The following is a 26,248-nucleotide window of genomic DNA, read 5'->3' on the forward strand; positions in this document are numbered from 1 at the left end:
TAACTCTGGAGCAGCAGCCCCCATTACCAAGAAGCCCTGACATGGGACAGCTGCCACAACCCCATTCCCAGAGGCCTATGTCCAATATTTGCCATTGCGCAGTGAGGTCATCCTACAAATAATATCTGCAAAGACAGAGAGATGGCCATGTGAGTCTACATACTATCAAAACAAAAAAGCAGTCCAGTAGCACTTTAAAGACTAACAAAATAATTTATTAGGTGATGAGATTTCGTGGGACAGGCCCACTTCTTCAGACCAATTAAGAAGTGGGTCTGTCCCACGAAAGCTCACCACCTAATAAATTATTTTGCCAGCCCTTAAAGTGCTACTGGACTGCTTTTTTGTTTTTATCTGCAAAGACGAACCTGCAGATCTTCAAAACAAATGTGAAGAGTGTGTTTTTGTATGGGTGCGAGACCTCATGCACTAAAAAGTTTTCAAATCACAAGCAACAGACATTCATAAATGGATGCCAGAGGTACACCCGGTGCATCAAATGGCAAGATTTGGTCACAAATGAGGAGCTTTGGAACGGAACAGGACGAGAACCGGTTGACATTCAAATCAAGAGAAGAAAGTGGGGATGGCTGGGACACACTCTCAGGAAACCCCCCTCTGGAAGCCCCCACTCATGCATCTGATGAATCGAGTCTTTGCCCATGAAAGCTTATGCTCCAAAATATCTGTTAGTCTGTAAGGTGCTACAGGACTTCTTGTTTTCCAGCACAGTCTGTCAAGTGCTCACATGGAACCCGCAAGGAAAACACAAAAAGACCTCGGATGATGTGGAGAAGGTCTACTGGACTGAAGGACAACAACTGGGGTACTCCTGGAGCCAGCTAGAAGTTTTGTCCCAAGACAGAGTGAAGTGGAGGAGACTTGTAGATGACCTATGCTCCACATGCAGTGCAAGGGCGTAAGTCAAGTCAAGTACGCCAGGAGATGGATCACTTGGTTACCTCTTTGGTTCATTCCCTCTGGGGCACCTGGCACCGGCCACTGTCGGAAGACAGGACACTGGGCTGCCTGGACCTTTGGTCTGACCCAGTGTGGCCATTCTTAGGATTAGGAAAATGACAGCAGGTTCCTGCCCTTGAGAAGGGCTTAAGGGGTGATAGTGTCCTGCCCTCAGCCAATATTTGAGAGTCAAGTTCGACACGCAGGCTGAGAGATGGGGAAAGCCACTCAGGGCTGCCGGCGAGGCGACATAACCGGGGCTAAAGGCCATGGCCATGGCGGGTGGAAGGAAAGTGAGGGTTTCACGCCAGGGGACTCCCTGCAGAGTCAAGAGCCCAGTTCTGAGGTCGGGGCTGGTACACGCTGCCCTGTGAGAGGAGAAAACAAAATCCCTTTGTCCCCTGCCCCCCGGCTCCCCACTCCCCCGTGCCAGGCTTTGTCCCCTGCCCCCCGACCCCCCCGTGCCAGGCTTTGTCCCCTGCCCCCCGACCCCCCCGTGCTGGGCTTTGTCCCCTGCCCCCCGACCCCCCCGTGCTGGGCTTTGTCCCCTGCCCCCCGACCCCCCCGTGCCAGGCTTTGTCCCCTGCCCCCCGACCCCCCCGTGCTGGGCTTTGTCCCCTGGCCCCCCACTCCCCCTGCTGGGCTTTGTCCCCTGCCCTCCGGCTCCCCACCCCCCCGTGCCGGGCTTTGTCCCCTGCCCCCCGGCCCCCCCGTGCTGGGCTTTGTCCCCTGCCCTCCGGCTCCCCACCCCCCCGTGCTGGGCTTTGTCCCCCGCCCCCCCGTGCCGGGCTTTGTCCCCCGCCCCCCGGGCCCCTCCCTTGGCAGCGCGCCGGGGCCGTGGGGAGCAGCGGCGGAGCGGGGCGGGGCGGACCGAGTCGCACAGCGGGTCCCGCCCCAGGTCCCGCCCCCCGCCAGGAGCCGGCCGCGCCCGCCGGGCGGGGAAAGCGGGGCCGCGGGTCAGAGTTGGGAGGGCGCCCAAGATGGCCGCGTCCACGGGGGACGTGTTCGGCTTCTGCGCGGAGCCCGGCCCGGCCCGCGCCACGGTGGAGGCGAGATTCGTCAGCAGCCTCAAGGTGAGGGGCCGCCCGGGATCGGGCCCAGCTCCCCTCGGGTCCGGCCCTGCCCGCCCCGCCCCGCCCGGGATCGGGCCCAGCTCCCCTCGGGTCCGGCCCTGCCCGCCCCGCCCGGGATCGGGCCCAGCTCCCCTCGGGTCCGGCCCTGCCCGCCCCGCCCCGCCCCGCCCGGGATCGGGCCCAGCTCCCCTCGGGTCCGGCCCTGCCCGCCCCGCCCCGCCCCGCCCGGGATCGGGCCCAGCTCCCCTCGGGTCCGGCCCTGCCCGCCCCGCCCCGCCCGGGATCGGGCCCAGCTCCCCTCGGGTCCGGCCCTGCCCGTCCCGCCCCGCCCGGGATCGGGCCCACCTCCCCTCGGGTCCGGCCCGGGCTGGACCCGCTCCCACCGGGGGATCCGACCCCCCAGCTACCCGCGCCCGCAGACCCGGTCTGACCCGCCCCAGCCCCGCCCTGAGATCCGACCTCCCCGTTCGCCCCCTTCCCGGGGATCGGACCCCCATCTACCGCCGCGCCGGGGATCCGGTCCAGCCCGGCCCCACCCATAAATCCAGCCGCCCCCCGGTATCCGAGCCCGCCCCAGTCCTCCGCGCCCCGGCGGGCTCCTTCGGGCGCCGTCCTGGGCCAGACCCACCGGGGGCCCTGCCCAACCCACGGCCCGTCCCAGGCTGGAGGGAGAGGGGGCCGCTGCCCTTCCCAGACAGGCTGGGAGACCATCAACCCTTCCTCTCTGGCTGCTGCCCCCGGAGAGCTCCCTCCTTCCTGCAGCACCGGGGGCCCCTGGCAAGGCCAGGTGGGACCCTGCTCTCCCTGCTGCTGAATGGGTGTGGGGCTCATTGCTCCATCCGCTCCCCCAGGGTCTCCCCACTGATGTCTGCGTGTGTGGTTCCCCCTGCGTTATAGTCAGCGCTGTTAAAAGGAGGCGGCTGAGCCTTCCTGCCCCCTGCAGCCTGTCCTCTGCGTGGGTTCCTGCGGGGCTGGAATAGCTGGGCACCTGGAGGGGGGTGTGCTGCGGGGGTGTGGGGGACAGGGAGGGTGTGAGGCCCACTTGGCCAGAGGGGCGCAGTTCAGGACTGAGGTGCATCAGCAGATCGTGGCCCGCATTACGGAAATCGAGATGCATTAGCCAGGCTTGGGAGGGAGCGGCTGCGGGGGCACCGGGGGAGCTGTCCTGAATGCCCTCAGACAGTTTTTGTGCTTGCTGGAGTGACTTCAGAGTGGCCCAATGAACCTGACTCCAATGTTGCAGCAGAATTGATTCTCTTTCAAGGCTGGCCTTTTCCCCCCAGACGTGTGAGCGAATGACAATGGCAGCGTGAGCTCACCGCAGCCGTTAGCTGTGGTGCCCATGAAATCTGCATTCATTTTATCAGCTTCCCTGGGTTCTGCCCTTGTAGACACCTCCGTCCCAGCTTAGCTCTGTGCGTGAATTGTCCCATTAGAACTGGGGGGTAACCGGTTAGAGACGAAGAGCCGTAAAAGTGCATAGAGTGCCAAGAGCTACAGATTATAGATTTACTTATATTCATTCATATTTGGTATATCTATAGATATAGATCTATAAAGAGAAATATACAATATGTGGCTCAGTGCCCTCCCCCAGAGCCAGACTCCCTCAGCTCCCTTACACTAACCCAGCCCCACCTCCCTGAGCCAGGCCCCCTCAGCCCCTCCCAGCTCTAAATGAATGACCACTACCAGCACTCCCTGCTCTAACCCAATCCCCCCTCCCCTCCCCTCAAGCCAGGCATCCCCCTGCTCTAAATTAATGTTCTTTCCGTCCCACAGCCAGGCATCCCCAGCTCTAATTCCATGCTGGCAACTTGCTGGAGCCCCATTGCCACCAGACAGTTCTCCCCCCCCAAATAGGGGGTGTGTGTGGATGGAGCAGCGTCCGGCACTTCCAATGTGCAGCTCGGAGGAGGAGCCACATTTAAAGGCTCAAAGAGCCATGTGCAGCTCGAGAGCCACAGGCTGGCCAGCCCTGGTGTAGCCATTTGCAGGATCAGTGCCTGTATTTGTTCCTAAGTATTGGGGCGTTATGCTGGGGTGGGAAGTCTTTTAGACTGAACTAATTTTACTCATTGATGCTTTATTAAATGACGAGCGATAGGTCACATGAAGGAATAGCACCAACCAAGGCCAGAATGTCTACTGGTTCAAATCCTACACCGTATTACAGACCTAGAGAAAATGACCTTAGTAAAGCTTTCACCTCTCAGGAGTCTAGGAAGAGTCTGAATCAAAGATCTCCTGATTTTATGCTCTAAATGAAAACCTGGTTGCGGCTGCTGTGCTTGCCAGGTGACTCTTGTCCACCCCAGAGGTTGCTGCATTTCAGCACAGCATGGAACGATCCTGTGTCGCTAGCTATGAGCTCCTTCTGGGTTAGAGAGAAAGTTGAGGGGTGAATTCCTGCCCCTACTGGAGTCAGTGGGAGTTTTGCCTCCTGTGGGGCAGTCTGTGGGGGTGGCACAAACTGGATTGTGCACTTCTGGACCTGGGTTCCACCCTACATTCTCTGAGCCAGTGTTTTGGCTTAAGGTGCAGGGCTTGGAGTCAGAAGACTATTCCCAACTCTTGGTCTAGCCTGCAAATGGAACTGACAGCTAGCTGGGGAGACGAAGTAGCCCTAACTGGCCTCGCAGTGTTGCAAATTACTGCTGACTGGGTGTCGCTCTTCTTTCTCCATCCAAAGGGGAAAGGCTTATTTGCCATCAGGAATATCCGTAAAGGGGAAACCATCTTCTCGGAGAAGCCTGTGGTATCATCCCAGTTCCTCTGGAACGCGCTGTACAGATATAAAGGTGAGAGGAGAGGCCCTGGTTTTACGTCCAGGGGAGGAAGAGGAGGAGAACTGAATAACTTAGGGCTGGTGTCCTGTGTAACAAAGCCTGAGGAAGAAATAGGGGTTTTTGTGTCCCAGATAATTACCCTGGCCCGAGGTCTGAGGCTTGCTGTGTTCTGTAATTTGACCCAAGGACAGATCCCTATGTTTTGCTTTAATTCCTGGGTTTTCTAAAGGCGTGTACAATGCTTGCAAAGATAGTCTTGTTTTAATCATAAAAGTGTTTTTCCCCTTTAACAAGTACTGGTTGATCATTTGCCCTACAGGGGCTGAAAACTACATGCCTAGCCCCAGACACATTACCAGGGAGCTCACAGCTCCCTGAAAGTGGGTTGTTTTTTGGTTTCTTTTTTTATTTGATTTTGTTTCTGGCAGAGGGTGGGTGCTCTTGTTATTTCTTTCCAACTCCTTGGCAAAAGGAGGTTGAGGGGTTGCACTCAGGGAAGAGATTCCAAGCGATTTCTTTCCTGGAAAAGGGGGATTTTGTTCACTCGGTGGTGGCAGCTACTGACTGTTTTCAGGAATGACTGAAGTCAGGAAAACATTTCTGTCTCTGAGAACTGTAGAGGCAGGGTCTAAAAGTGTTTTAGTTGACTAGCCGGCCGCCATTCATAGTGCCAGGTTGGGGAATCAGCTGTGACATGGACCAAATGCTGCTAGGTCAAACGACCAGGGACACCTTAAAGACTGATGCCTTTCTAACCACCGATGCGAGAAATAAATGCCTGATACCCTCAAAGCTGAGCTAACGCCGTACATCAGTGGTATAAGCCACTTATCTAAATATGGTGACGAGTATCAGAGAGGTAGCCGTGTTAGTCTGTAGCTTTGAGAACAACAAGAAGTCTTGTGGCACCTTATAGACTAACAGATATTTTGGAGCATGAGCTTTCGTGGGCAAAGACCTGCTTCACCAAACGGGTGTTTGCCCACGAAAGCTCATGCTCCAAAATATCTGTTAGTCTATAAGGTGCCACAAGACTACTTGTTGTTGTCTAAACATGGTACTTTATGAAATGACTTCTGCAAAAATCGTGGTGTTATGGAGGGAAGGCATGTGTATGTCCAGGGACAAGATGATAGAGGAATGTGGTTTTAAGTCTGGATACCATGCGGTCTTCCATGGTTTAGACAGAGAGGCAGGGCAAAAAGGGAGGAGGTTTTGCCTTGTATATTAAAAATGTGTAAGCTTGGGCTGAGGCTGAGATGGACATACAAGCCAGACTTGTTGAGTCTCTGGGTAGGATAAACAGGGTAAACCCCAAGGATGATGTCATGGTAGGGGTCTGTCCCAGCCCCCCAAACCAGGGAAAGTAATATAATTTGCGAGTTGGATGTAACCAATGCAAAAGGGAGGTGGCAGCTGGACAGATGATATATAGTAAGATTTGACCATTTGCTGAACCCCGATCCAGTGCTTTGGCTTCCTGGCACAGGGTGTCTCTGATACCATCCTCCTCTAAACAAGTTTAAGTCAAGATGGCAGATGGGGAGGGAAACCAGGAAGGAGGGTTGGGCCCTGGAGAAAAGGTTTCCAGCTGAGATCTGAAGTGGCAGGAGAAATTGGTGAGCTATGGAGATACTGTGCGGCCATTTGGGATGGCAGGAGCTGGGTAGCACAAGAAGTAAGCGGCAGAGGAAGTTTGGGGACGAAGGGGGTTAAAGAATGGGAAGTGCTGCAGGTGGCGAAGGCTGTGTTTTTACGGCCGGCGATGGGGCTGCGATGTTCTCAGCGTGGTGGTTTGGAGTGGGATAGCGAACCAGATTCTCAGCAGCGGTGAGCCAGTGTTACTCCGTTGAAGGGACCCACAATGAAACAATAGCTGCAGATCCGGCACGCTGCAGGCAAACACATCTGTCCTTTGAGAGAATCGCCCTCTGAATCTCAGCCATCTGCCTGGCTCTTTCTTCCAGCCTGTGACCACTGCCTACGGGCCTTGGAGACAGCAGAGGAGAATGCCCAGAGGCTCCTTGCGAAGAGCTGTTGGGTCCTGCCTTACCCAGCGCAGTGCAGCATCCGGAAGGATTTACATGAGACCTGTCCCCATTGCCAGGTACTGGGCATTTTACAGCCTGATCTTAATCAGGGGGTTGCAGGGCAGAGATTTCATTGCGCATATATCCAAGGAGGGTTTCACCCGGAGGGAAGACGCTTTGCCTCTGCTACCGCCTGCTCCTTCTTGCCATAGATAGGCCAGGACTCTGTCCTAAGGGGAAGGGAGCAGTGGTCCTCTAATTCTTTCCATTCCTGGGCAGAATAAATGTTATGTGCACCACCAGTAGAAACACAGGCTGCTCACTGTGCTCACATGCTCATCAGCTGAGCGGCATCTGAATCTCTCCTGGGTGGCCACCCAAGCATTCAGCTTACAGGGAATGCTGGAGCTGGGCCAGAGTAGGACTGCTCCCAGAAACTCCCTCTTCCCTACCCCAGTGCTCTTCCTTGGTCACTAGGAAAATGGCTGGACTGTCAGGGTTGGTCACTCTCCTTGGGCTACGGTGCCATCACTCTTCTCCCAGCTGATGTGTGTCGCTGTCTCTGGTGCCTTCCAGGTTGCATATTGCAGTGCTGAATGCCGGCAGTCTGCCTTTGAGCAGTACCACCAAGTGCTGTGCCTGGGCCCGTCCCGGGAGGACCCCAAACATCCGCTCAACAAACTGCAGGAGACCTGGCGGTAGGTGCGCCAGATGTCGGTAATGCGCTGGTAGACCAGAACTTACTGCTGAAGTGTCTGTCTCTGGCCCACATGAGAGCTGAGCCGAGGACTCGCCCTGTGTCCAGCTGAAAGGAAACTGAGGCACCACCCTGCAGGGCCACATCTAATATGCAGCTGCCCTGCAGCCATGCTGAGCGTTGCAGCATCAGTGGGAACAGAGCATGGATTTACCGGCTCTTGAACTCCGAGCCTCTGTCGCTTGAGCTTAGAGAGAATCTCCATTAGCTGTACTGAGGCTGTGGCACCCAGCTGAGCAGTTCTGATTGCATCCAGCAGAGGGCGATAGAGCAATACCCGCTACAGATTGAACCTCTCTAGTGCGGCACCCTCGGGACCTGACCAATGACAAACCAGAGAATTTCCTGGACCACGGGAAGTCAGTGTTGTGTAGTGGCATTACTGACACTTCCACGGCTTGCTGGGCTCTGAGAAGACACTGGGGGGTAAATTAGATCTAAATAACAGCACAGAACACTGTGAGCCAGGACGGGTGACTGGAAACAAACTCTATGGGACCGTGGGAAACTTGGCCACATGCAGGATAAGTGGCCGGCTGACTGATCAAAATCGTGCCGGACCACCGATGTTGCCGGACGAGAGAGTTTCAACCTGTAGTCTGTTTATCACAATACTTTCCCATTCGATGGGCCATCAGCAGGTCTCAGAGCACTTCAGACACGATTGAGCTAAGTGTCCCAACACCCCTGTGAGGGAAAGCCAGAAATTATTGTCCCCATTTACAAATGAGGAAACTGAGGCACAGAGAAGCCAAATGACCCGCCGGAGATCAAGGTGGGACCAGTGCCCAGTTCTACGTAACTCCTGTGCTTAACTGTTAGCAAACAACTCCTCACTAGGTCTAATGAGTACATTTTTAGCTGGCTCTTTTGTTAGTATTCGTATTACAGCAGCACCCAGAGATCCCTGTTGGCACCGTAATCCCTTTGTACCGGGTGCTGTACGTACATGGAGTACATCTAGTCCCTGTCCCAAAGTATTTACAATCTCTAGACAGAGGTAGGTGGGGAACTGACATCCTGAAGGTTACACAGCCGAGCTGGGACTAGAAACGGACTCTCTGAACGGCTGTACCCCATAGGCCTTGCTTCCTTTAGCTATTTCACTGTTAACAAGTGTAGAAGTGAGTGGTAGACCAGGCTGGGAAGGTCTCCAGTTTAAGTCCAAAGGCAGGGCAAGAAGTTGCCTTTGGCCAGCTCTCTAACCAGAGCTCTGCAAATAACCTAGCTGTGATAGGCTCTGTGGGGTAATTTCCACTTCCCCCAGGGTGCCCCTGGGCTGTTCAAGTTAGTGCAGTGTCTACATCTGAATGAGGCTGCATGTGGGGTTCCAGGCCTGTCTCCCTTTGGGGAGCAGCCCCCCTGCTTGCTCTTTTAGTGCTAGGAAATTTCTGCTCATCTCACTCTCTCCATGTAATTCTTCCTCCTCCCCGCACAGGAACATCCACTACCCTCCAGAGACTTCCAGCATCATGCTGCTGGCGAGGATGGTGGCCACCGTCAAACAGGTGTGTCCTCAGCTGCGGCTCATGGTTCTAGGGGCATCTCGGCACCTCCTCCACCTTGTCCCTGCTGTCTGCCCTCTCCTCTCTGGGGGTGTGTCTGTGTTGCAAAGCAAGTGGACGACTGTGGTGCCAGTCAGCACACCCAGGGTAACTTTAGCAGCATGGGGGAAGTTGACAGCAGACCGAGGACACACCCAGGGTCTGTGCAGGATTGTACTTGGTTGTTAGCCCATCAGAATGGCCAGACTGCGTTAGGCCAAAGGCCCATCTCGCTCAGTAGATAGTGGCCAATGCCAGGTGCCCCAGAAGGAGCAAATGGAACAGGTGATCATCAGCTGATCCCTCCCCGTCACTCGCTCCTAGCCTCTGGCAAACAGAGGTTAGGGACACCCTTCCTGCACCTCCTAGCCAATAGCCATTGATGGACCTATCTGCCATGAATTTATGCACAGTAGTAGCTTGATTATCATGCATCCCTCAGGAACGGGGGAGTTTCTGGATAATCAGCTTTGCCGGTTAGTTGAGTGGGGCTGCACTGGCTGGGCAGCAGCCATCCCCAGCCAGGTAGTCAGCCCCACAGTAGCCAGCCCTGTGGTAGCTGCCCTGAGTGCCAGTTAACAGAATGTGCTGGTTATCCGAGTGCCAGATAATACAGCTTTTACTGTAGCTCTTTTTTGAACCCTGTTACAGTCTTGGCCTTCACAGCATCCTGTGGTGAGGAGTTCCACAGGTCGCTGTGCGTTGTGTGGAGAAATGGCAGGTCAGCTGACCCACACTGGCGACTGTCCATTGCTGAGGCCTGGTCTACGCTACGCAGCATTGTGGATCTGTTTCACTTGCGCTATTTGTGTAGCTGAAGTCAACATACTTACCGCAGTGTCTTCCACGTGGTAAGGCTGACGAGGAATACTCTCCTGTTGGTGCCAGCTACTCTGCTCAAATTGGACAAGCAGCATTGATGGGAGAGCATTAAGTGACCGATTTATCGCGTCTAAGCAGACACGATGAATCAATGGCCGATGGCTCCATCGCGGCAGTGTCCGTCGCTGGAGTAGTGTAGGCATACCCTGAAACAATACACTGAAGAAGGACCTCATGACCTTCAGCCCATGACGCGGACCCTCCCACTGTCATTAGCTCTAATCTGTCTAAGTTCTTTGGTGGCCCCTAGTCGCTGTTAGGGAACTAGCCACAGACACGTTAGGTAGGTTAGATTCCACCCGCCAGTGGGACATAACGCCAACCTACCCGGCCCGCTGCAGCCTGGCTTTTTGCCTCTTTTTCCTGACTGTGCGGCACTGCTCCAGCTCTGCCTCAGGGCTTGTGCTGGGCACTTGGTTGTGCCGGGCTCTGAAGATGCTTGTTGCTGTGGGAACGCACAGACTGCTGTTGGCACAGGTTCTGTGAGGATCTCATGGTGATACAGGTGGAATAAAACATCTCCCACCCGTGCAGTGTAGCTGAGCTGCGGGGGTGATCTTTAAGGGCTAACTGCCAGGTCAGGTGATGTGGCTTCTCAAGACGTCGCCATGACGGGTGATCAGCTCCTAGTCCTGGGACGGAGGAGGGCTCATTCTGAAGAGTTGCGGCTGCGTACGGAGCAGCCCCGTAACTCTCTCTTCCTGCTTTTCCAAACTGCACAGTTTGGGGGTTTGACATCCCTCATTCCCTCCGGTGACCAGGAATCAAAATCCTTGTTACACGTCAGTGGCTTCCCCTCCACCTTGCAGAGGCAGACCTGAGCTGGCCTAGACCAAGAGCTGCCACTGCGAAACTGGGCTGAGCCCATTGCTTTAATAACCCCCGCCCCACCCATGGCATATTCTTTTGCCTCTGCCTTCTCTGTCTGGCTTCCCATGTGGCCTTGCTGCTGTGTGTGAGCGTCTCAGTTGAATACTCTCACAGCTCCTGTCTCAAGTGGAGGAATATTTTTCTTATGTCACAGATGGGGAAACTGAGGCACAAGTGATTTGCCTGAAGTCATGAGGGTGTCTGTGGCAGAGCAGGGAATTAGACCCAGATCTCCTGAGTCCCCACCCTGTGCGTTTAAATACAAACCCAGCCTTCCTCCCTTTTCTCTCTGACACACGGTTGCCAGCATTCCCTCTAATTTTGTCATCCATGGGCAGAATAAATTGTTATGTGCACCGAGGCATGTGTGGGTCTGCACAAGCACTAGAAACACACGCTGACGGCTGTTCTCAAAGCGTGAAACATCACCGTAGCAGAGCGAATATTCCAGCCCCCCTAGCATCCAGATGGGGGTACGCTGCCATCTCACTTGCCCTCCGGCTCGAGGGCCAGTTTGAGCGGCTGTCTGGTACGTTTCAGGCGAAGGACAAGGACAGGTGGATAAAGCTTTTCTCGCAGTTCTGCAGTAAAACGGCCAACGAAGAGGAGGAGATGGTTCACAAACTCCTGGGGGACAAATTTAAGGTCAGTGTGTTGCTCCTTTGCTGTGCTCCGGCCTGTTGTGGGGGGGCAGGGTCATTTTTGGGGATTCCTGAGTCCTCCCCTTTCTCTGGGAAGGTCCCCCTTGCGTATAAAGCTGTGGGCATGTACAGAGACGCTCCATGCGCCCCAGCAGTGACCACAACTAGAACAATCAGCATCCAAAGCACAGGCCTTCTCTGCTTGTGTTAAAGGAGCTCTCCTCTAGTGCTCAGGAAATTCAAGCTGTCTGACCAGCCACTGCAGGGAGCCAGGGCCATTATGGCTCTATAGTGCCCTGGCTCCTTGGAGCAGCCCAAGCTGAGGCCTCTCTGCGGGGAAAGGAGCGGTTAGTGCCAGTGGTTTTTATGCCGAGGTTGCTTTGAGAATAGGGAGTGGCCAGACACCAGTGCTTGGCTTGTGGCTTTGGATTGTTGCCACCGTGGGGCAGTTCAAAGAAGCAGCCTTCTGAGGGATGAATGGTGGTGGAGCAAAGAGCTGCCGGGTCTACTTCAGACTGTGCTTGTAGGCTGGATTTAATGTGGTACGCTGGCCCTGTGGCTCTCCCCTCACTGCCGTTGTGGCCTTGTTTCTCCAGGGCCAGCTGGAGCTCCTGCGGAGGCTCTTCACGGAAGCTCTTTATGAAGAACATCTCAGCAGGGTGAGTGGCAAGTCCTTGTTGCCCCCTTTCCTCCAGCAGTGCCCTGCGCCCCCCAGAGGGAGTGCTGAGGAGCCCCCGCTCCTCCCTCTTCCTTCTGACACCCAGAACGGGGCTGTCCTGGTCGCCTCCCAAGAGTGCTGTGGGGCTCAGATTTGCCCTGGAGCCCATCAGGGTCTGACTCTCAGGGCTGAGGTGATGTATGGGGGCAACCTCGTTCTCCAGCGCCTGGGCACTTCACCCCTCTGTGCTCTGAGCTCGTACGAGCTCAAGGATAACTGGCAGCTGGATGGGACCCCAAGAGCCATCTAGTTCATCCCCCTGCACTGAGGCAGGGCCAAGTAAACCTTGACCATTCCTGCTAGGTGTTGTCCAGCCTGTTCTGAAACACCTCCAGTGATGGGATCCCACAGCCTGCCTTAGAACCTGTTCCAAGAGCTTGGTTTCCCTCGGGCTACATCTATACTGCCCCAGAAGACCAGCACACTTAGGGTTGATCTTCTAACGTTCAGTTTTGCACGTCTGGTAGGGACGTGAGAAATCGACCTCTTGGGGGTCGCAGTAGATCCCTGTAATCCTCATGAGACCCGAGGAGTAAAGGAGGTTGATGGGAGAAACTCTCTGTCGACCTTCTTTGGTAGGGATGGCCAGCGAAGCCGAGCGCAGATACATCGATTTTAGCTACGCAGTTGCCGTAGCTAGAATTGCATGTCTGCGGTTGACTGACTTTGTCTAGCGTAGATGTAGCCTGACAGTTAGAACGTGTTTCCTAATACCCAGCCTATAGCTCCGTGCAGCTGGGTGAGCCCAGTACATCTTGTCTTCCTTCTTGTGGATTCCGAGTGATTGATCCTTGCATGCCTGGTAACAGCCCTTACCAAAGGTGCAGATGGTTCTCAGTTCCACCCCCAAGCTCTCTTTTCCCCAGACCTGCTGTGTCCAGGGTTTCAGCCTTTCCCCAGGCTCAAGATTTTTTTCAAAAGCTGTTCTTGTTTTTGTTGCTCTGTTCTGGACTCCCTCCCATTTGTCCACAGAGCTCCAAAGTGTGGCACCTGGGATGGGGCCCAGCGTCAGGGCTCCCCCTAATTTTTTTCCACACGGTGGAATAAATTTTGTTATGTGCACCCAGACATGAGTGCTGTGCACCACCCTAGTAAACACCTGCTAATCAGCTGGGCAGCACCTGGATCTCTCCTGAGCGCTTAGCCTGCAGGGAACACTGCCCAGCCTGGCAGCAGAGGTCTCATCAGGACTAAGTGGAGTACAACATTTATCTCCTGTGTCTTATGTACGGCACTCAGATACATACAGTTGTTCAGCGTCTCCCTCACTGCAGCTTGAACTGGGACGTTTGTGCCCTGCCCTGCGCTCTGACCCTGCAGTGATTGCCTGGAATCCAGCACTGATTATCAGAATGGAGAGAGAAGGCTGGAGAAGGCCAGAACCATCCCAGAGTTTGTAAAGGCCCACGGGGACCTGTTTGGGCCAGACAGCAGCATGAGGAGGAGGAATGGGACGAAGCTGAGGGAGGCTGGATCTGAGGGGAGCCCTGGTGACCCGGGATTCTGCTAGAGAGTGGAGCCCCCTCACTGGGTTGGTCAGATTGTCAAAGGTACTGAGCTCCCCCTGCATGGGATGGGCACGGGAGTTGCTAAGTGCTCAGGCAAATCAGGCTGTCGAGCTCTGTGCTGCAGGTTGTCTAGCCAGGTCTCTCCCTAGGCATTTCTAGGGCCCCGCACCCCATGTCCAGGCTTTGTTCTTACGGGTGCTAATACTGTGTTGCAGTGGTTCTCGAGGACTGGTCCCTGGGCTCTGCCTGACACCGGTTAGGGAGGCAGCAGACCGGCCTCTGGTACCAGGAAGGGGGAGAACACAGCTGACGCTCCTGCTTTGTTCTCCCTGCAGTGGTTTACCCCCGAAGGGTTCCGGTCGCTCTTCGCCCTGGTTGGGACCAATGGCCAAGGCATAGGCACAAGGTAACCGTGGCTTCACCATTGCTCTGCGTGGGGAAGTGCTGCGAAATCAGCGTGGAAACGAGAGACCCAACGCTCTGGAGGGCTCTGGGCTCCTCCCTGTGCCGGGGGCCAGCCACCCTTCTGAGGCGGAGTGCCGAAATTCGACCTTTGACCGCCGTGTACGGGCTGGGCTGTGCGCCGGTGAAACGCGAGACGCCCCAACCCCACTCGTCTGTGGAGGGGGCACAGGGCAGGGCCAGGCCTGCCCCCCACCAGGGTCCCTCTGTGCCTGGTGCCCCCTGCGTCCCAGTGCCCACATGGGGCAGGGGACTGTGCCAGAGCTGGGCAACCAAATGGCTCCCTGGGGAGGGGCCGTGCAGGCCCAGAGCCCAGGTGCGGTTGCTGGGCCAGCCCCGCCAGGGTCCCTCTGCACAGCGCGCCCAGCTTGGGTAGAGACTCACTGGGCTGCAGGTCGCCGGGCAGGGCATTGGCGAGGCTAGACAACCAGCTGGCTGCATGGGGAGAGTGCAGGGCAGCAGCGAGGGAGCACAGCCCAGAGGGTGCCCCCGACCAGCTGGCTCATGAGCAGGGCTCGCCCATCCCAATCTCTGCTCCCCTGCTGCATGGGGGGCAGGGCTGAGCCCCTCCGTGTGCTGCTGCAAAGCAGTGGGCCTGTCACGCTTGGCGCACGTGCGGGGGGGGTTGCTGTCCCCTGCCCTGTGCTGTCATCCACACACCTCATTTAGCCCAGCTGTTGCGAGCCACGGACGTGCCACACAGAGGGCAGAGGAGATACCTTGTCTGTGTTGCTGAGGTTGGGTGTAAGTGGCCCTTTACCACCAGGCTGCGAACTAGGCCAGGGCTTCCTGGAGCTCTGCGGCCAAAGCCTCAGCAGAGCTTTGCCTCTTGGACTGTCCCTCCTTCCTCCTGAGCATGCCAGGCCAAGGAGGAGAATGCTGTAGCGCTGGCTCACGGGGTGCCGTCCCAGCTGGCCCGTGCGTCGGGGTGTGGGTGGCTCTCTTGCCCTCATGTCCAGATCCAGAGACCTTTGGAAGCATCACCGTGTGCTGTCTGCTTTCCGCCAGCTCCTTGAGCCAGTGGGTCCACGCCTGCGACGCCCTGGAGCTTCCCCCACCCGAGCGAGAGGCGCTAGACGCCTTCATAGACCAGCTCTACAAGGATATCGAGAAAGGTCCGGGTGGTGTGTGGTGGTGGTGCGGTTCCTGGCCGGGTCCCTGCGGTCCTTGTCTTCCCAGGCCAGGCAGGGGCGGGAGGGCTGGGGCTGGATGTGGGGCTCGGCTGCAGTGGCAGTTGTCTGTTTTTGTGGGCTGCGTTGGCTGGTGGGCCCTGGCCAGGGTCTCCCAGCTGCAGGGATGTTCCCTGGGGATACGGAGGTGGGCCCTGGCTGGCGTCTCCCAGCTGCGGGGATGTTCCCTGGGGATACGGAGGTGGGCCCTGGCTGGCGTCTCCCAGCTGCGGGGATGTTCCCTGGGGATACGGTGGTGGGCCCTGGCCGGGGTTCCCGAGCTTCAGGGGTGTTCCCTGGGGATACGGATGCAGCGTGGGTATGTCTGCCCCGCAGCTGGGGCCTGTGCGGACATACCTGTGTTAGCTGCACTCAAGCTACGTGCCAGGCAACAGAAGGGTGATGCTGGGGATGGGCTTTGGTGCTGGCTCTACAAGCGAGAGTGTAGCCGGCAGGTCAGCAGGGCTTATGGCTGACAGCCACAGTGCTATGTTTACACTGTGGCTTTCAGTGAGTGCGCTGGAGCGTAGCTAGTCCAGATACGTCTGCTCGAGCTGCCCCGGACGCTCCCAGATGCCCTAAAAGAGCTCCGCTCTGCAACAAGGCCCCTCCTTTCCATTCTGAGCTGGAGCCAGGCCTGGCTTGCTCCCCTTTTTCTGAAGTCCCTGAACCCTTGGCAGTCTCAGCAGCCGGGGGATGTGGCTCCCAGGGCCTGGGAAGCATGGTGGAGGTGAGCCACAGGGTGCAGGCTCTGGGGCTGGTGGAGAGGGATGGGTGCAGCCCCAACCCACAGCGGCTGGTTGGAAGCCCAGTTTTTAACAGCCAGCCCAGCAATTTGCACCCGCAAGTGGCTGCCGGTGCAGTGTCGGTTGCTGAGGCAGTCCAGTGCCTCTCTGCTTGGTTTGTAGGTGAAGTTAAGTATTTGGCTGTCTTCAAGCCTGCAGTTCATCCCAGAGCTGTATGGGAGATCAAGCAGGGAGGCTGAGGGCTGGCCTTGAAACACCAGCCCCAAAGCCCTCTGGGAGGCTGAACTGCATTGGTGTGACTGGCTCTCCTGGCTGAGTTTGCCCCACGCGGTAACTCCCAGGGCTGAGCTGGGGAAGCTGTCCAGCTCTGTGACTGTCCCTTTCTGCTTCAGAGACCGGGGAGTTCTTGAACTGCGAGGGCTCCGGCCTCTATGTGCTGCAGAGCTGCTGTAAGTAACAGGCAGGGCTGATTGGCCTTCCTGGCTCTGCCCCCTCTGGCTACAACACCAACGGGTCTGGTGGATTCGAGAGGTGCCGGGATGGTCGGGTGGGTGGCAGCCTGGTCTGCTTTCTCTGTTCCCTGCGTCCCTTTGCAAAAGCCGCACGTTCATCACGTGGTGCTTGTTGGAAATGAACAGGCCAGTGCTTTTCAAAGACGAAAACAAAGGCCAGCAGCTCAGCCCATGTGAGCAACCCTACGCTAACAATCCAGGCTCCAACTGAGCACCAAGCAAAACCCTGATGCAGAGCAGTTGGACTGATCACTTTCCCGGATAATTGGGCCAGCAACTGTTGGCCCCATGTGCTACGTTCCCAAGCGAGTGAAGTGTAAGCACGCCCCAATCGGGGTTAACTATATTTATTAGAATAAGAGTCTGATTGAAACCACATGACTGGTTTCATTCTTATTGGAACTCATCAGACGTGCGTAAAGGGCTGTCTATAGCGTGATTCGAACCCAGGAGGCCTTCATCATTGTCAAGGATGATACCGTAGCTCCACAGCATCGGTTTGTGGGAAGTGGGTATATGTAGATCGGGTGGATCGATCGCTTTCCCAGATAATAAACACTGACGCGTTTGCATTTCCACAGAGCCCAAAGTGTGCCAGGCACGTTATGGGTCCATACCATGTGAGCCATGCCCCAAGAGCTCTCTGCAGGCACTGGGGTAAAACCACCCTGGAGAGGTGTCCAGGCTTAGCTGCCCCTTGTTTAAGAAGCGCCGATGGGACACGGGGGTATGAACGAGAAGGGAGAGAGCAGAGAGCTTGTGCAGCTGGCAGAGTGCTGCAGGGCGTATCTTGGCCAGGCTGGTGGGGAAGCTGGAGGACAGGCAGGCTTGCTCCAAGAAGGGAGCCAGAATCCGCAGGGGGAATACTTTCCTCCGTCTCTTTGCCTGCTGTTAAACGCCCACTGGGGAGAGCAGCCGGTTCGGAGAAATGCGAGCAGCCACCCTGAGCCTTTCGCCTCCAGCTTGCTGCGTTGAGCCTGCGCAGAAGCGATAGGAGCTGTTCCCGTCTGCTCGTCGGCACAGGGGTTCAGGCCGGCCCTTTGCAGGCGGGTGTCCTTCCCGGTTAGCTGGCAGGATTTGGCACCATTCTGAGCAGGCTCCACAGGTGCCTCTCAGTTTTTCCACCCCGGGCGGGACCAATTTTACTGTGTGCACTGACGTGTGTGAATGTGCACCACCAGCAGGACAACGTGCCACCAGCTCTGTGCTAATCAGCTGGGCAGCCCCTGAATCTCTTCTGGCAGCCACCCAAATGCTCGGCCTACAGGGAACACTGAACGAGGCATTTGCTTTGACCCTCTGGTTCATGCTTCAGCCCAGGCCTGGGACCTGTGCGCTGCGCAGGGAACTGCACTGGCTCCGTGGTACTGTGTCCGCTGTCTCTGGGGACACCTGCTGCATGTCACTCACTGGCTCTGGGGCCTGTCGCTTCCCTGCTGCAGGTAACCACAGCTGCACCCCCAACGCCGAGACGTCCTTCCCAGATAACAACTTCCTCCTGCACCTCACCGCCCTGGAGGAGATCAGGCCAGGAGAGGTGAGCCTCCAAGGAAGGGAACGGCTGGTTTATTGGGAGGGCCAAAGCCTGGAGCCCTCCCTCAGGCCAGATGCCGGCTGGAATGCCCACCGCGGCTTCCCCATGGTGTCCAAGCACTTCCCAACCCCCTGGGAGGCAACAGCCCTATTGTACAGATGGGGAAACGGAGTCACAGAGTGATGCAGTGGCTGGTCGAGGGTCGGACAAGGAGTCTGTGGCAGAGCCGAGGCTGGAATCCCAGTCTCCTGAGTCCCCGTCTTTGCTACAAGGCCTTTGACCCTCTGTGGCCCTTTGCTGAACAAGGCACAAGCTGCAGTTCAGCCCAGCTCTTTTCGAGCTGTTCAGGACTCTGATTAACTTGTGAGCGTTAGGAGCCCTGGGTGGTCTCCGCTGTCTGGACTAGATTCGGGCCGAACGCTGGAGCCCTGAGCGTCGGGGCGGTTCAGATCTGACCTTTATGCCTGCAGCACGGCTGGAGGGCAGGGAGGCGTGGGATGGGGCTGTGAGCACTAGACAGAAGATTCCTTAGTGAGGCTGCAGGACACAGGGAGACCCTGTGGTTTTCTGTGACTCTCCACATCCCCTGAGGCCTCTGGAGTCCTGGTCGGGCCTCCAGCCATGGAGAGAACCTCGGAGCGCCCGGCTGGGTCGCTCTCCGTAGGGATGGATACTGACTTCCATCGAGCTAATGCTAGGGAAAGCCAGTTGGATGCTGCTCTTTCTCCCCGGCTGGTTCTCTGCTCTCTGGCCAGGCCTGGTCCGCAGCAGCTTGCCGCGCTTCCCCCTCCGTTCCCGGAAAGCACCCCCTGGGCTGGGTGCATGGTGGTGGTTCCGTGCCATGGGAGCTTGACTCTCACACCGGGCCTGCATTTCTCATCCCGCCAGGAAATCTGCATTAGCTATTTAGACTGCTGTCAGCGGGAACGGAGCAGACACAGCCGCCACAAGATACTCAGGTAGGGCTGGCCGCCCACACCGCTTGGGCTCCCCTGAGCGACGGGCCCTGGGGCAGCGCGGGGTCGTGCAGCGGGGGCGGGGAGAGGATTTCCAGGGCGCAGAGCAAAGGGCTTCTGCAGGGTATCATCCGCGTGTTTTCAGGAGTCAGCGGACACGTGGGTTCTCCCCGGCCGGCTTACGCTGCTCTCGGGTGTACGGGTATCATCTGGCCTCAGCCTGCTGCACCTGTCCCCCTTGCTGATCACGGCCAGTCCCACTGTGTGCTCTCTGTCTGTCTGTCTCCCCCACATGCACACACGAGGGGCTTGAGATCAGCCCGAGTAGTTCCATTCACCCTCTGTCCCCAGAGCTGAGCCTGCTGTGGCTGCTGTCACGGCTTGCGTCTGGTGCCTCCTGGTCTCTGCTCAGCCTGCTCGGCTGGGCCACCGTGTCCTCCGGAGGCTGTTGGGCCTAGTGCTTGCGGCATGCGCTCACCCTGCTTGCCCTTGGGGTGGCTCAATGCGGCAGATGTTGCCGGCACGCCAGCCTGCAGGATGCACAAGCAGTACGACCACACAACAGGCATGCGTGGGCGTGCCGTGTACACCACGTGTTTGCAGGCTGCACGTGGGCTTCTCTCCAGCTCCCGCCAAAGTCCTGAGCCCCTTGACTGTCTTCGTTCTGCAGGAAGCCTGCGGCTCCCAACCACTGACGCAGCATAAGCCCAAGGAGTGGCCCGAGCAGGCCAGCAGAAATCCCAGGGTACATCTCCACTGCGGTGACCGTGTGATGGTAGCGCGGGTGGGCAGGCCCAGGCTGGCTTTTATCTTGGTAACAACAGCAGTGGAGACATGGCAGCCCCGATGTCAGTGCAGCGAAGCACCAGGGTGGGTTCCCTAGGAGGTGGTGTCTCCATCCCTAGAGGTTCTTAAGGCCAGGCTTGGCAAAGCCCTGGCTGGGATGATTCAGTTGGGGTTGGCCCTGCTTTGAGCAGGGGGTTGGATTAGATGATCTCCTGAGGCATCTCCCAACCCTCATCTTCTGTGAACCCACATGTGTACCCAGCGCCCCAGGGGACTTGTGCTGGGGCAGCAAGCCTGTGACTTACCTTACAGAGATGAGTCTTCGCCAAGGTTGTCTTGTTCCTGAGCTCACAAAATGTTGGGAACCCCCTAGGAAAGGTATCAGACTCAAAATGCCTTATTGCCTCTGTATAAACCCAGGGTACAGCCTCAGCTCCAATGCTGTGCACAGATGTGGCTGTCCCCTCTCAAACGGAGGTATACAATTGGAAAAGGTAGAGAGAAGGGCAACAAAAACACTGGGCAGGAGAGTGGTGGAAGGTGGAACAGCTTCACTGAGGAGAGATTAAACAGACTGGGACCGTTCAGCTTAGAAGAGGGACGGCCGAGGGGCGGGGGAACGGGAGAGATGGCTATGCAATCGTGACTCCTGTGGAGAAAGTGACTAGGGAACTGTTATTTCCTCCTTCAGAGAACTCAAGAACCTGGGGTCACCCTGGGAAATTAACACCCGGCAGATTTAATGCTGCCAAAAGGAAGTGTGGTACCTAGGGAGCTGGTGGAATCTCCATCCCTGGCAGTTTTTATGTCCTGGCTTGACAAGATCCTGGCTGAGATGATTTAGTTGGGGTTGGTCCTGCTTTGGCCAGGGAGCGGGACTAGATGACCTCCTGAGGTCCCTTCCAGCCCTAGGGTTCTATGAGTCCAAGTGCTTCTTCATACCTTGCCCAGACACGCTGGACAACTTTTTGCCGGGTTCAAAGAAGAATTAGATGCGTTTATGGATGATAGCTCCATCAAAGGCTATTAGCTGAGAGGGTCAGGGATGCAGCTCCCAGCCCCGGGTGTCCCTCGAGCTGGGGGTGGGTAGCGGGTGGGTCACTCGGTCATTGGCTGTTCCCTTCATTCCCTTTGGAGCACCTGGCGCGGGCCGCTGGCGGAAGACTGGAGGCTGCTTGATGGACCTTTGGGATGGCCCAGTGTGGCTGTTCTTGTGTAGCTCTAGCATATGGTTGGAAGGACGAAGGACCAGCAGCTGCATGGAGTTAACCCCCCAACTGCTGGCTCTAAGGAACGGCTCTGCCTTGCACCCTGGCACCCCAGCGCTGCCAGCTCCCTTGACGTGGTTCTCTCACCTCAGGGAACACTACCTGTTCACCTGCTCGTGCCCCAAGTGCCTGGCTCAAGCCGACGACCCCAACCTGACTTCGGAGGAGGAGGAGGAGGAGCTGGAGGGCGAAGGGGAGACGGACGACGCTGAGCTGGAGGATGAGATGACGGACGTTTGAGCCTGGGGATGGGGTTGCGCCGAGCTGCAGCGGCTTTGCACTGAGACAGGGCTGTGGGGAGGGACAGGGCTGGAGGGTCGGCCACGGCTGGTGCTGCGGCAGGGACAGAGCGTGTTAAGGTTTGTGGGGGTGGAGGGATCGGAGATCTTCCCTGCTCCCGACCCCCCCAGGGGAGTGGGTCTGTGATTCCGTGGTCCCCCTCTGTAGATGGCACCTCTCTCAGTCCTGGCACCTCCCTCTCAGCGCTGGAGGAGTGATCGGTCCTCCCAGCTGCCCCCTTGGCCTCCATGTGCGTCCGATCCTGCACATGGAGCAATGGGAGCTGGGGTGGGCGCAAACCTTAACACAATCCTTGTTCCTGATGCTGGGCGAAGAACCAGCTCCTCTGGGGCTTCCTCCTGGGACAATATCTAAGCCACCAGAGAACTTGGAAGAGCAGCGGCCCTGGGAGTTGGGCTTCCGCGAGGCTGCGGAGTGGGGAGAAAAGAGGTTCAAGCCCTGGGGAAAGGTGGCTGTGTGGCCGGGTTGTGGTCTGAGCACCAGGCAGGGCTCCTGGGCTGTAGTTCCTGCTCCGCTGCTGACGTGCGGTGTGAGCCAGTCGCTGTCTCAGCGTAACACGGGGCGATCAGATTGCCAGAGCTCGGGGTGGGGTTGTGTTTTGAGGTGTGGCTCTGGCGTGGGAAGGGGGAAGTGGCTGTGGGGTGGTACAGTCAGCTGGAGGCCCCTCCTGCTCCTTATTTTGGCCTCTTGCTCCCAATCAGCAGCTGGCTGAATCATTCCAGGGAGGGCTGTCTGGCCTCGTGGGGCTTCAGGCTCAGGCGTACTGGCCTGTGAGGGGCTCCTGAGCAAGCACCAAAGGGAACCCCCAGCCCAGCCTGTGGCAGGGAGCCAGACGCCTATGGCACGTAGGCATTCCTGTGCTCAGCACTGCAGTGCCTCCGGCTCAGGGGCCAAAAGGAGTTAGGTGCTTAGGAGTGGGACTCCCATTGACTGTCAGTGCCAGCTTGGCTCTTAGGTGCCTAAATCCCTTTGACATGTGTAGGCTCCTGAATCAGTTAGGCAGTGGAATGCTGTTCCTCGCCCCAGACCTGGGCTGGGTTGTCCTCCAAAGGAACCGGAAGGGGATTGGCCGAGCCCAGCTGCAGCGCAAAGGGAGAAGCAGTTCACTCTGGCTGTTGTGTCCGGGGGGTGGTTGGAAGGATTCATCCTCCACCTCCCTTGTGCGTATTATCCCGTGACCTCCCAGGGGTGCAGCCTGCAGGGGGCCCGGCGTATCGTGTACCCTACAGCTGAAGGCTGAGCCTGTGAGGAACCCCTGCACGTAAGCTCTCCGGGGCCTGGCTCTGGCTCTGAGCGGTGCCCAGCACCGCCAGCTCATGTTGCGGGTGCTCAGCACCTCCGGCTCTGGCGTGTTACCCAGCGCTGGGTGCTGCTGTATTGTCCCTTTGGCAGGGGTGGGAGCCTCCTGCTCCTGGGGTGGTGGCAAAGAATCCAGAGAGTTCAGGCCCTCGTACTGCAGCCAGGGCCGGGAAGATGCTGTGGATGGAGCCTTTCCCCGGCCGTAGCGTGAGCCGCTTAGGAAAACCTTCGCCACTGAGGGAACCGGTGTGCTGCCCCAGGGGCCCTGGAGGGGCGATACAGTTTGGTTTTCTGCTCTGGCTGAAGGGGTGGCTGCAACCTGGTGTTGTTGCTTGAGGCCTGCAGGTACAGCACTGACTGGCAGCTGCAGTCGGCCCCTTTTCCCATCCCCATCACCCTGTGGGACTGTGCTCACTGGCCACAGCTGGTCTCTTCCTGCGCAGTGGGGAGTAGGAGGGAACCCTCCTGCCCCCTGTAGCGCCCGACTCTAACAGGGCCAGGGGGTGGGCACCGCCCATCATCTCCCACCTGCTCTGCCCCCGGCACCGCTATGATGTTCATCCCACAGTGTTCTTAGGACATCCCTGGGAGGGGCTGGGTGCCTGGGCTCTGATTGGAGCTCCTCAGACCGTGGGTGTTGACTGTCTTAGGTCCCCTTGACGCAAGCAGGAGTCTCCCCCTTGAGTTTCACTGGGAACTGGTTCCCCTTGAAGAACAACTGTTGAGCGTATCTTAGCCGTGTGCCTGCGCACTCTGCAGTCTGCCTCGGAGACTGGCCTAGGACTTGGTGCCTGCACACCACAGGCCAAATCCTGCGCCGGTGTCAATCCTCTGAGGTCCTCTGGAGTTATTCCGCATTCACGCTGGTGTCCCAGGGTCAGACTCGGTTTTCACCAGCTCAAGCCAAGGCCGCGCCAGCACCGGCGCTTTAATTTGGGGTCTTGCTTGAGGCGCTACAGCAATACGTTTCTTTGAAATGGTGCTAATTGCCGCACTGGTAGAATTGCAGTGAATTAAGGGCGTACGCTGGCGTGGAGCAGACCGACTGCTAAACCGTAGCCTACGATGGCTCTGGAACGTTACTTAATCAAAGTCACCTTCCAGAAACCCCAGTGGGGATCTAGATCAAGGTCCCATCCCTGTCCAGGAAGAGTGTTACATCTGAGAGCAAAGCCGTGCTGGACGCATTGATCGGGCTGGCTGGGAGTTAAAGGGACAGCCACGTCCAGCTGCAAACAGCCTTGTGGAAATTCCCTCTCTGCAACCACAGAAAAAAATAAAACCCAAAACAGGAGATTAAGAAACACCCTTCTCTCCATTTTTTTGCGGCTTCCTTCTTGCAGGCCACCCTGAAAGTATATTGGTCAGTTTCACTTCTTGGTTCTCATGCCGTAGCCTGTGGGTTTCCTGTGTACTGCAGTCACTCTGAATGATCAATCCCTCCTCTTTAGCATTTGTGCAGCCTACAGGACTAGTGCTCCAGCACCACATGGCTCAAGTTTGCAGACTGGCGTCCTGAGAACCAGCATGCTACTGCAAAACCTGCCCGGGCTAGTTTGTCAGCCAAGCTTGTGTTTTCAGAGTTGCCAACCTCCATCTCCTTCCAATGGTTGTTTCCCCCCGATGCTGTAAATTGATGCTTTTCGGTTCAGAAAGCTGGGAAGCAGGCCCAGCTGTCCTGACTGGTGCTTGTAACCAACAGCCCGTGCCCATTTTCGGGACGGGGGGAGAGCAGATCTTGTTGCAGGAGGAGGAGGGAAAGCCATTTGAGCTGTCCGGTCTCTTTAACTCTGTGCTCCAAACTTTGGAGGCAGACTTCTGAATAGTGGGCCTGGGGGTTGATTTGGCCCATTTACAGACTTGGAGCTGGTGTCCGGGAGCATTTGGAGCAGGAGGCCCAGTGCTTTGCTCTCTGAGCCCCAGCTAACGTCCAGCCAGTGGGGTGCATCGCTGCACCATTTCACAATAGCCCCCGCTCGCCTTTCTGAAACAAGGTGGCGGGCCAGGCTGAGCTGCACTCTCAGCAGTCGTCTGCAATCCGCATTGTCTCCCCAGCTCTGCTCCCGGGCTGCTGTTTTCAGCCTTGGTTGATTCATAGCAAGTTTTAGTGCCGGTCCCTCCGCATGTGGTGTAGCTTCCCTGCTGTCTCCTCTGCCACCTCCTCCTGGGCTGTGTATACACTAGCTCCCAACTTCAAAGGGAGCGTGGTAATTAGGGTGTCGGGAGATTATTAATGAAGTGCTGCGCTGCACATGCAGCTTTCCATTCAGCTAATTCTCCCCCATGGCAACTTCAACGTGCCGGCTAGCATGTAGCCGCAGCTAACGCCTGGGTACTTCCAAGTGCCCGGGCTACTTCGAAGTCCCTTTACTCTTCAAAATTTTGAGTAAAGGCCCTTTGAAGTACTGGCGGGTGAGCCACCGCTACACTCAAGCCAGCACTTGGAAGTTTTAACACTTTGAAGTTGCCGCGGGGGAGAATTAGCTTAACGAAGTGCTGCACTTCATTAATAATCCCCCCCACCCTACTTACCATCTGCCCTTTGAAGTTGGGAGTTAGTGTAGCCACAGCTCTAGGGTCCTAGGTCAGGGGTTGGAATGTCCTCCCCTGGGCCATGTATCCAGACATGTCCCCCCGAGAGAGGGGCTAGTGCACGCCCCACTTTCTGTAAGCAATGTATTGTGAGACTGGAGTCAGTAGAGCTTGTCAGTCTGTTGACGTGATGTCCGTCCGTCTGTCCGTACCTACTATGCACCCGTAGGAGAACCGGTCTCACCGCAGCTGGTCGGAATCATGTTCCCTGAGCACTTGAACTTTGTGAACTGCTCCGTCTGGCCATTTCGGCCTGTTCTTTTGAGGGGAAGATCCAGGGGAACGTACCGGGTGGATGAGCACGTCTTCCCTCTCCAGCAGCATCATCCAGTAAAACACTGTGCCGTGTCACCCAGCCCACAGCCATCCCTGCAGTATCGTGCCCTGTGATGGTCTCAATAAAGTGAGCTTGGTAAGAACTGGTCTGTGTTTCTTTGTTTCAAGAGGGACGGTGATCTCGTGTTCTGCATAGGGGGTTATGGTTTGGGCCCTCCTGAATTCATGGTCAAAGGAGTTTTAGAAGTCTTGAGTTTCACAGCTTCAGCTATTTAAATCTGGAATGTCAGTGTTATAACTGGGGTGGGTCCTGATCCAAAAGATATGGGGATTACAAGGCTTTTGTGGGGGGGCCATGGTGTTGCCATCCTTAGTTCTGTGCTGGTGCTGCCGTCAGAGCTGGGTACCTGGCGGGAGGTGTCCAGCTCTGAAACCAGTGCAGAAGGGGGGCCGTAGCATAACCCCCAAGCAGTAGCCAGATTTCAGAGTCTGAGACATGCTTTCATGGCCATAAATTGGGTAGGGCCCTAAGCATAGGACAAGAATTAACCCAGATTAATTAGCAGCAGGGGCACT

General features: G+C 56.9%; 1 protein-coding gene across 4 annotated transcripts in view; it reads left to right on the top strand.

Moving 5' to 3' along the window:
- The first annotated feature begins 1,917 nt into the window (after positions 1-1,917).
- SMYD5 (SMYD family member 5) overlaps positions 1,918-26,248 on the top strand; it is a 28,719-nt gene continuing 4,388 nt past the window's right edge. For 3 of the 4 annotated variants that reach the window (XM_074992211.1, XM_074992212.1, XM_074992213.1), the window contains exons 1-12: positions 1,918-2,033; positions 4,726-4,834; positions 6,790-6,929; positions 7,429-7,550; positions 9,048-9,117; positions 11,446-11,550; positions 12,143-12,205; positions 14,108-14,178; positions 15,243-15,349; positions 16,542-16,598; positions 18,104-18,198; positions 19,084-19,154. In XM_074992211.1, coding sequence (XP_074848312.1) covers positions 1,941-2,033; positions 4,726-4,834; positions 6,790-6,929; positions 7,429-7,550; positions 9,048-9,117; positions 11,446-11,550; positions 12,143-12,205; positions 14,108-14,178; positions 15,243-15,349; positions 16,542-16,598; positions 18,104-18,198; positions 19,084-19,154 — 1,103 coding nt within the window. In that variant the 5' untranslated portion in view covers positions 1,918-1,940. Of the gene's footprint in view, positions 2,034-4,725; positions 4,835-6,789; positions 6,930-7,428; positions 7,551-9,047; positions 9,118-11,445; positions 11,551-12,142; positions 12,206-14,107; positions 14,179-15,242; positions 15,350-16,541; positions 16,599-18,103; positions 18,199-19,083; positions 19,155-19,821; positions 19,897-21,297; positions 21,364-26,248 lie in introns of those variants that run through there. The other variant, XR_012645303.1, reaches the window with a different exon arrangement.

The sequence above is a fragment of the Carettochelys insculpta genome, chromosome 4, assembly GCF_033958435.1.
Source record: "Carettochelys insculpta isolate YL-2023 chromosome 4, ASM3395843v1, whole genome shotgun sequence".
NCBI classification, from domain to species: Eukaryota; Metazoa; Chordata; order Testudines; family Carettochelyidae; genus Carettochelys; species Carettochelys insculpta.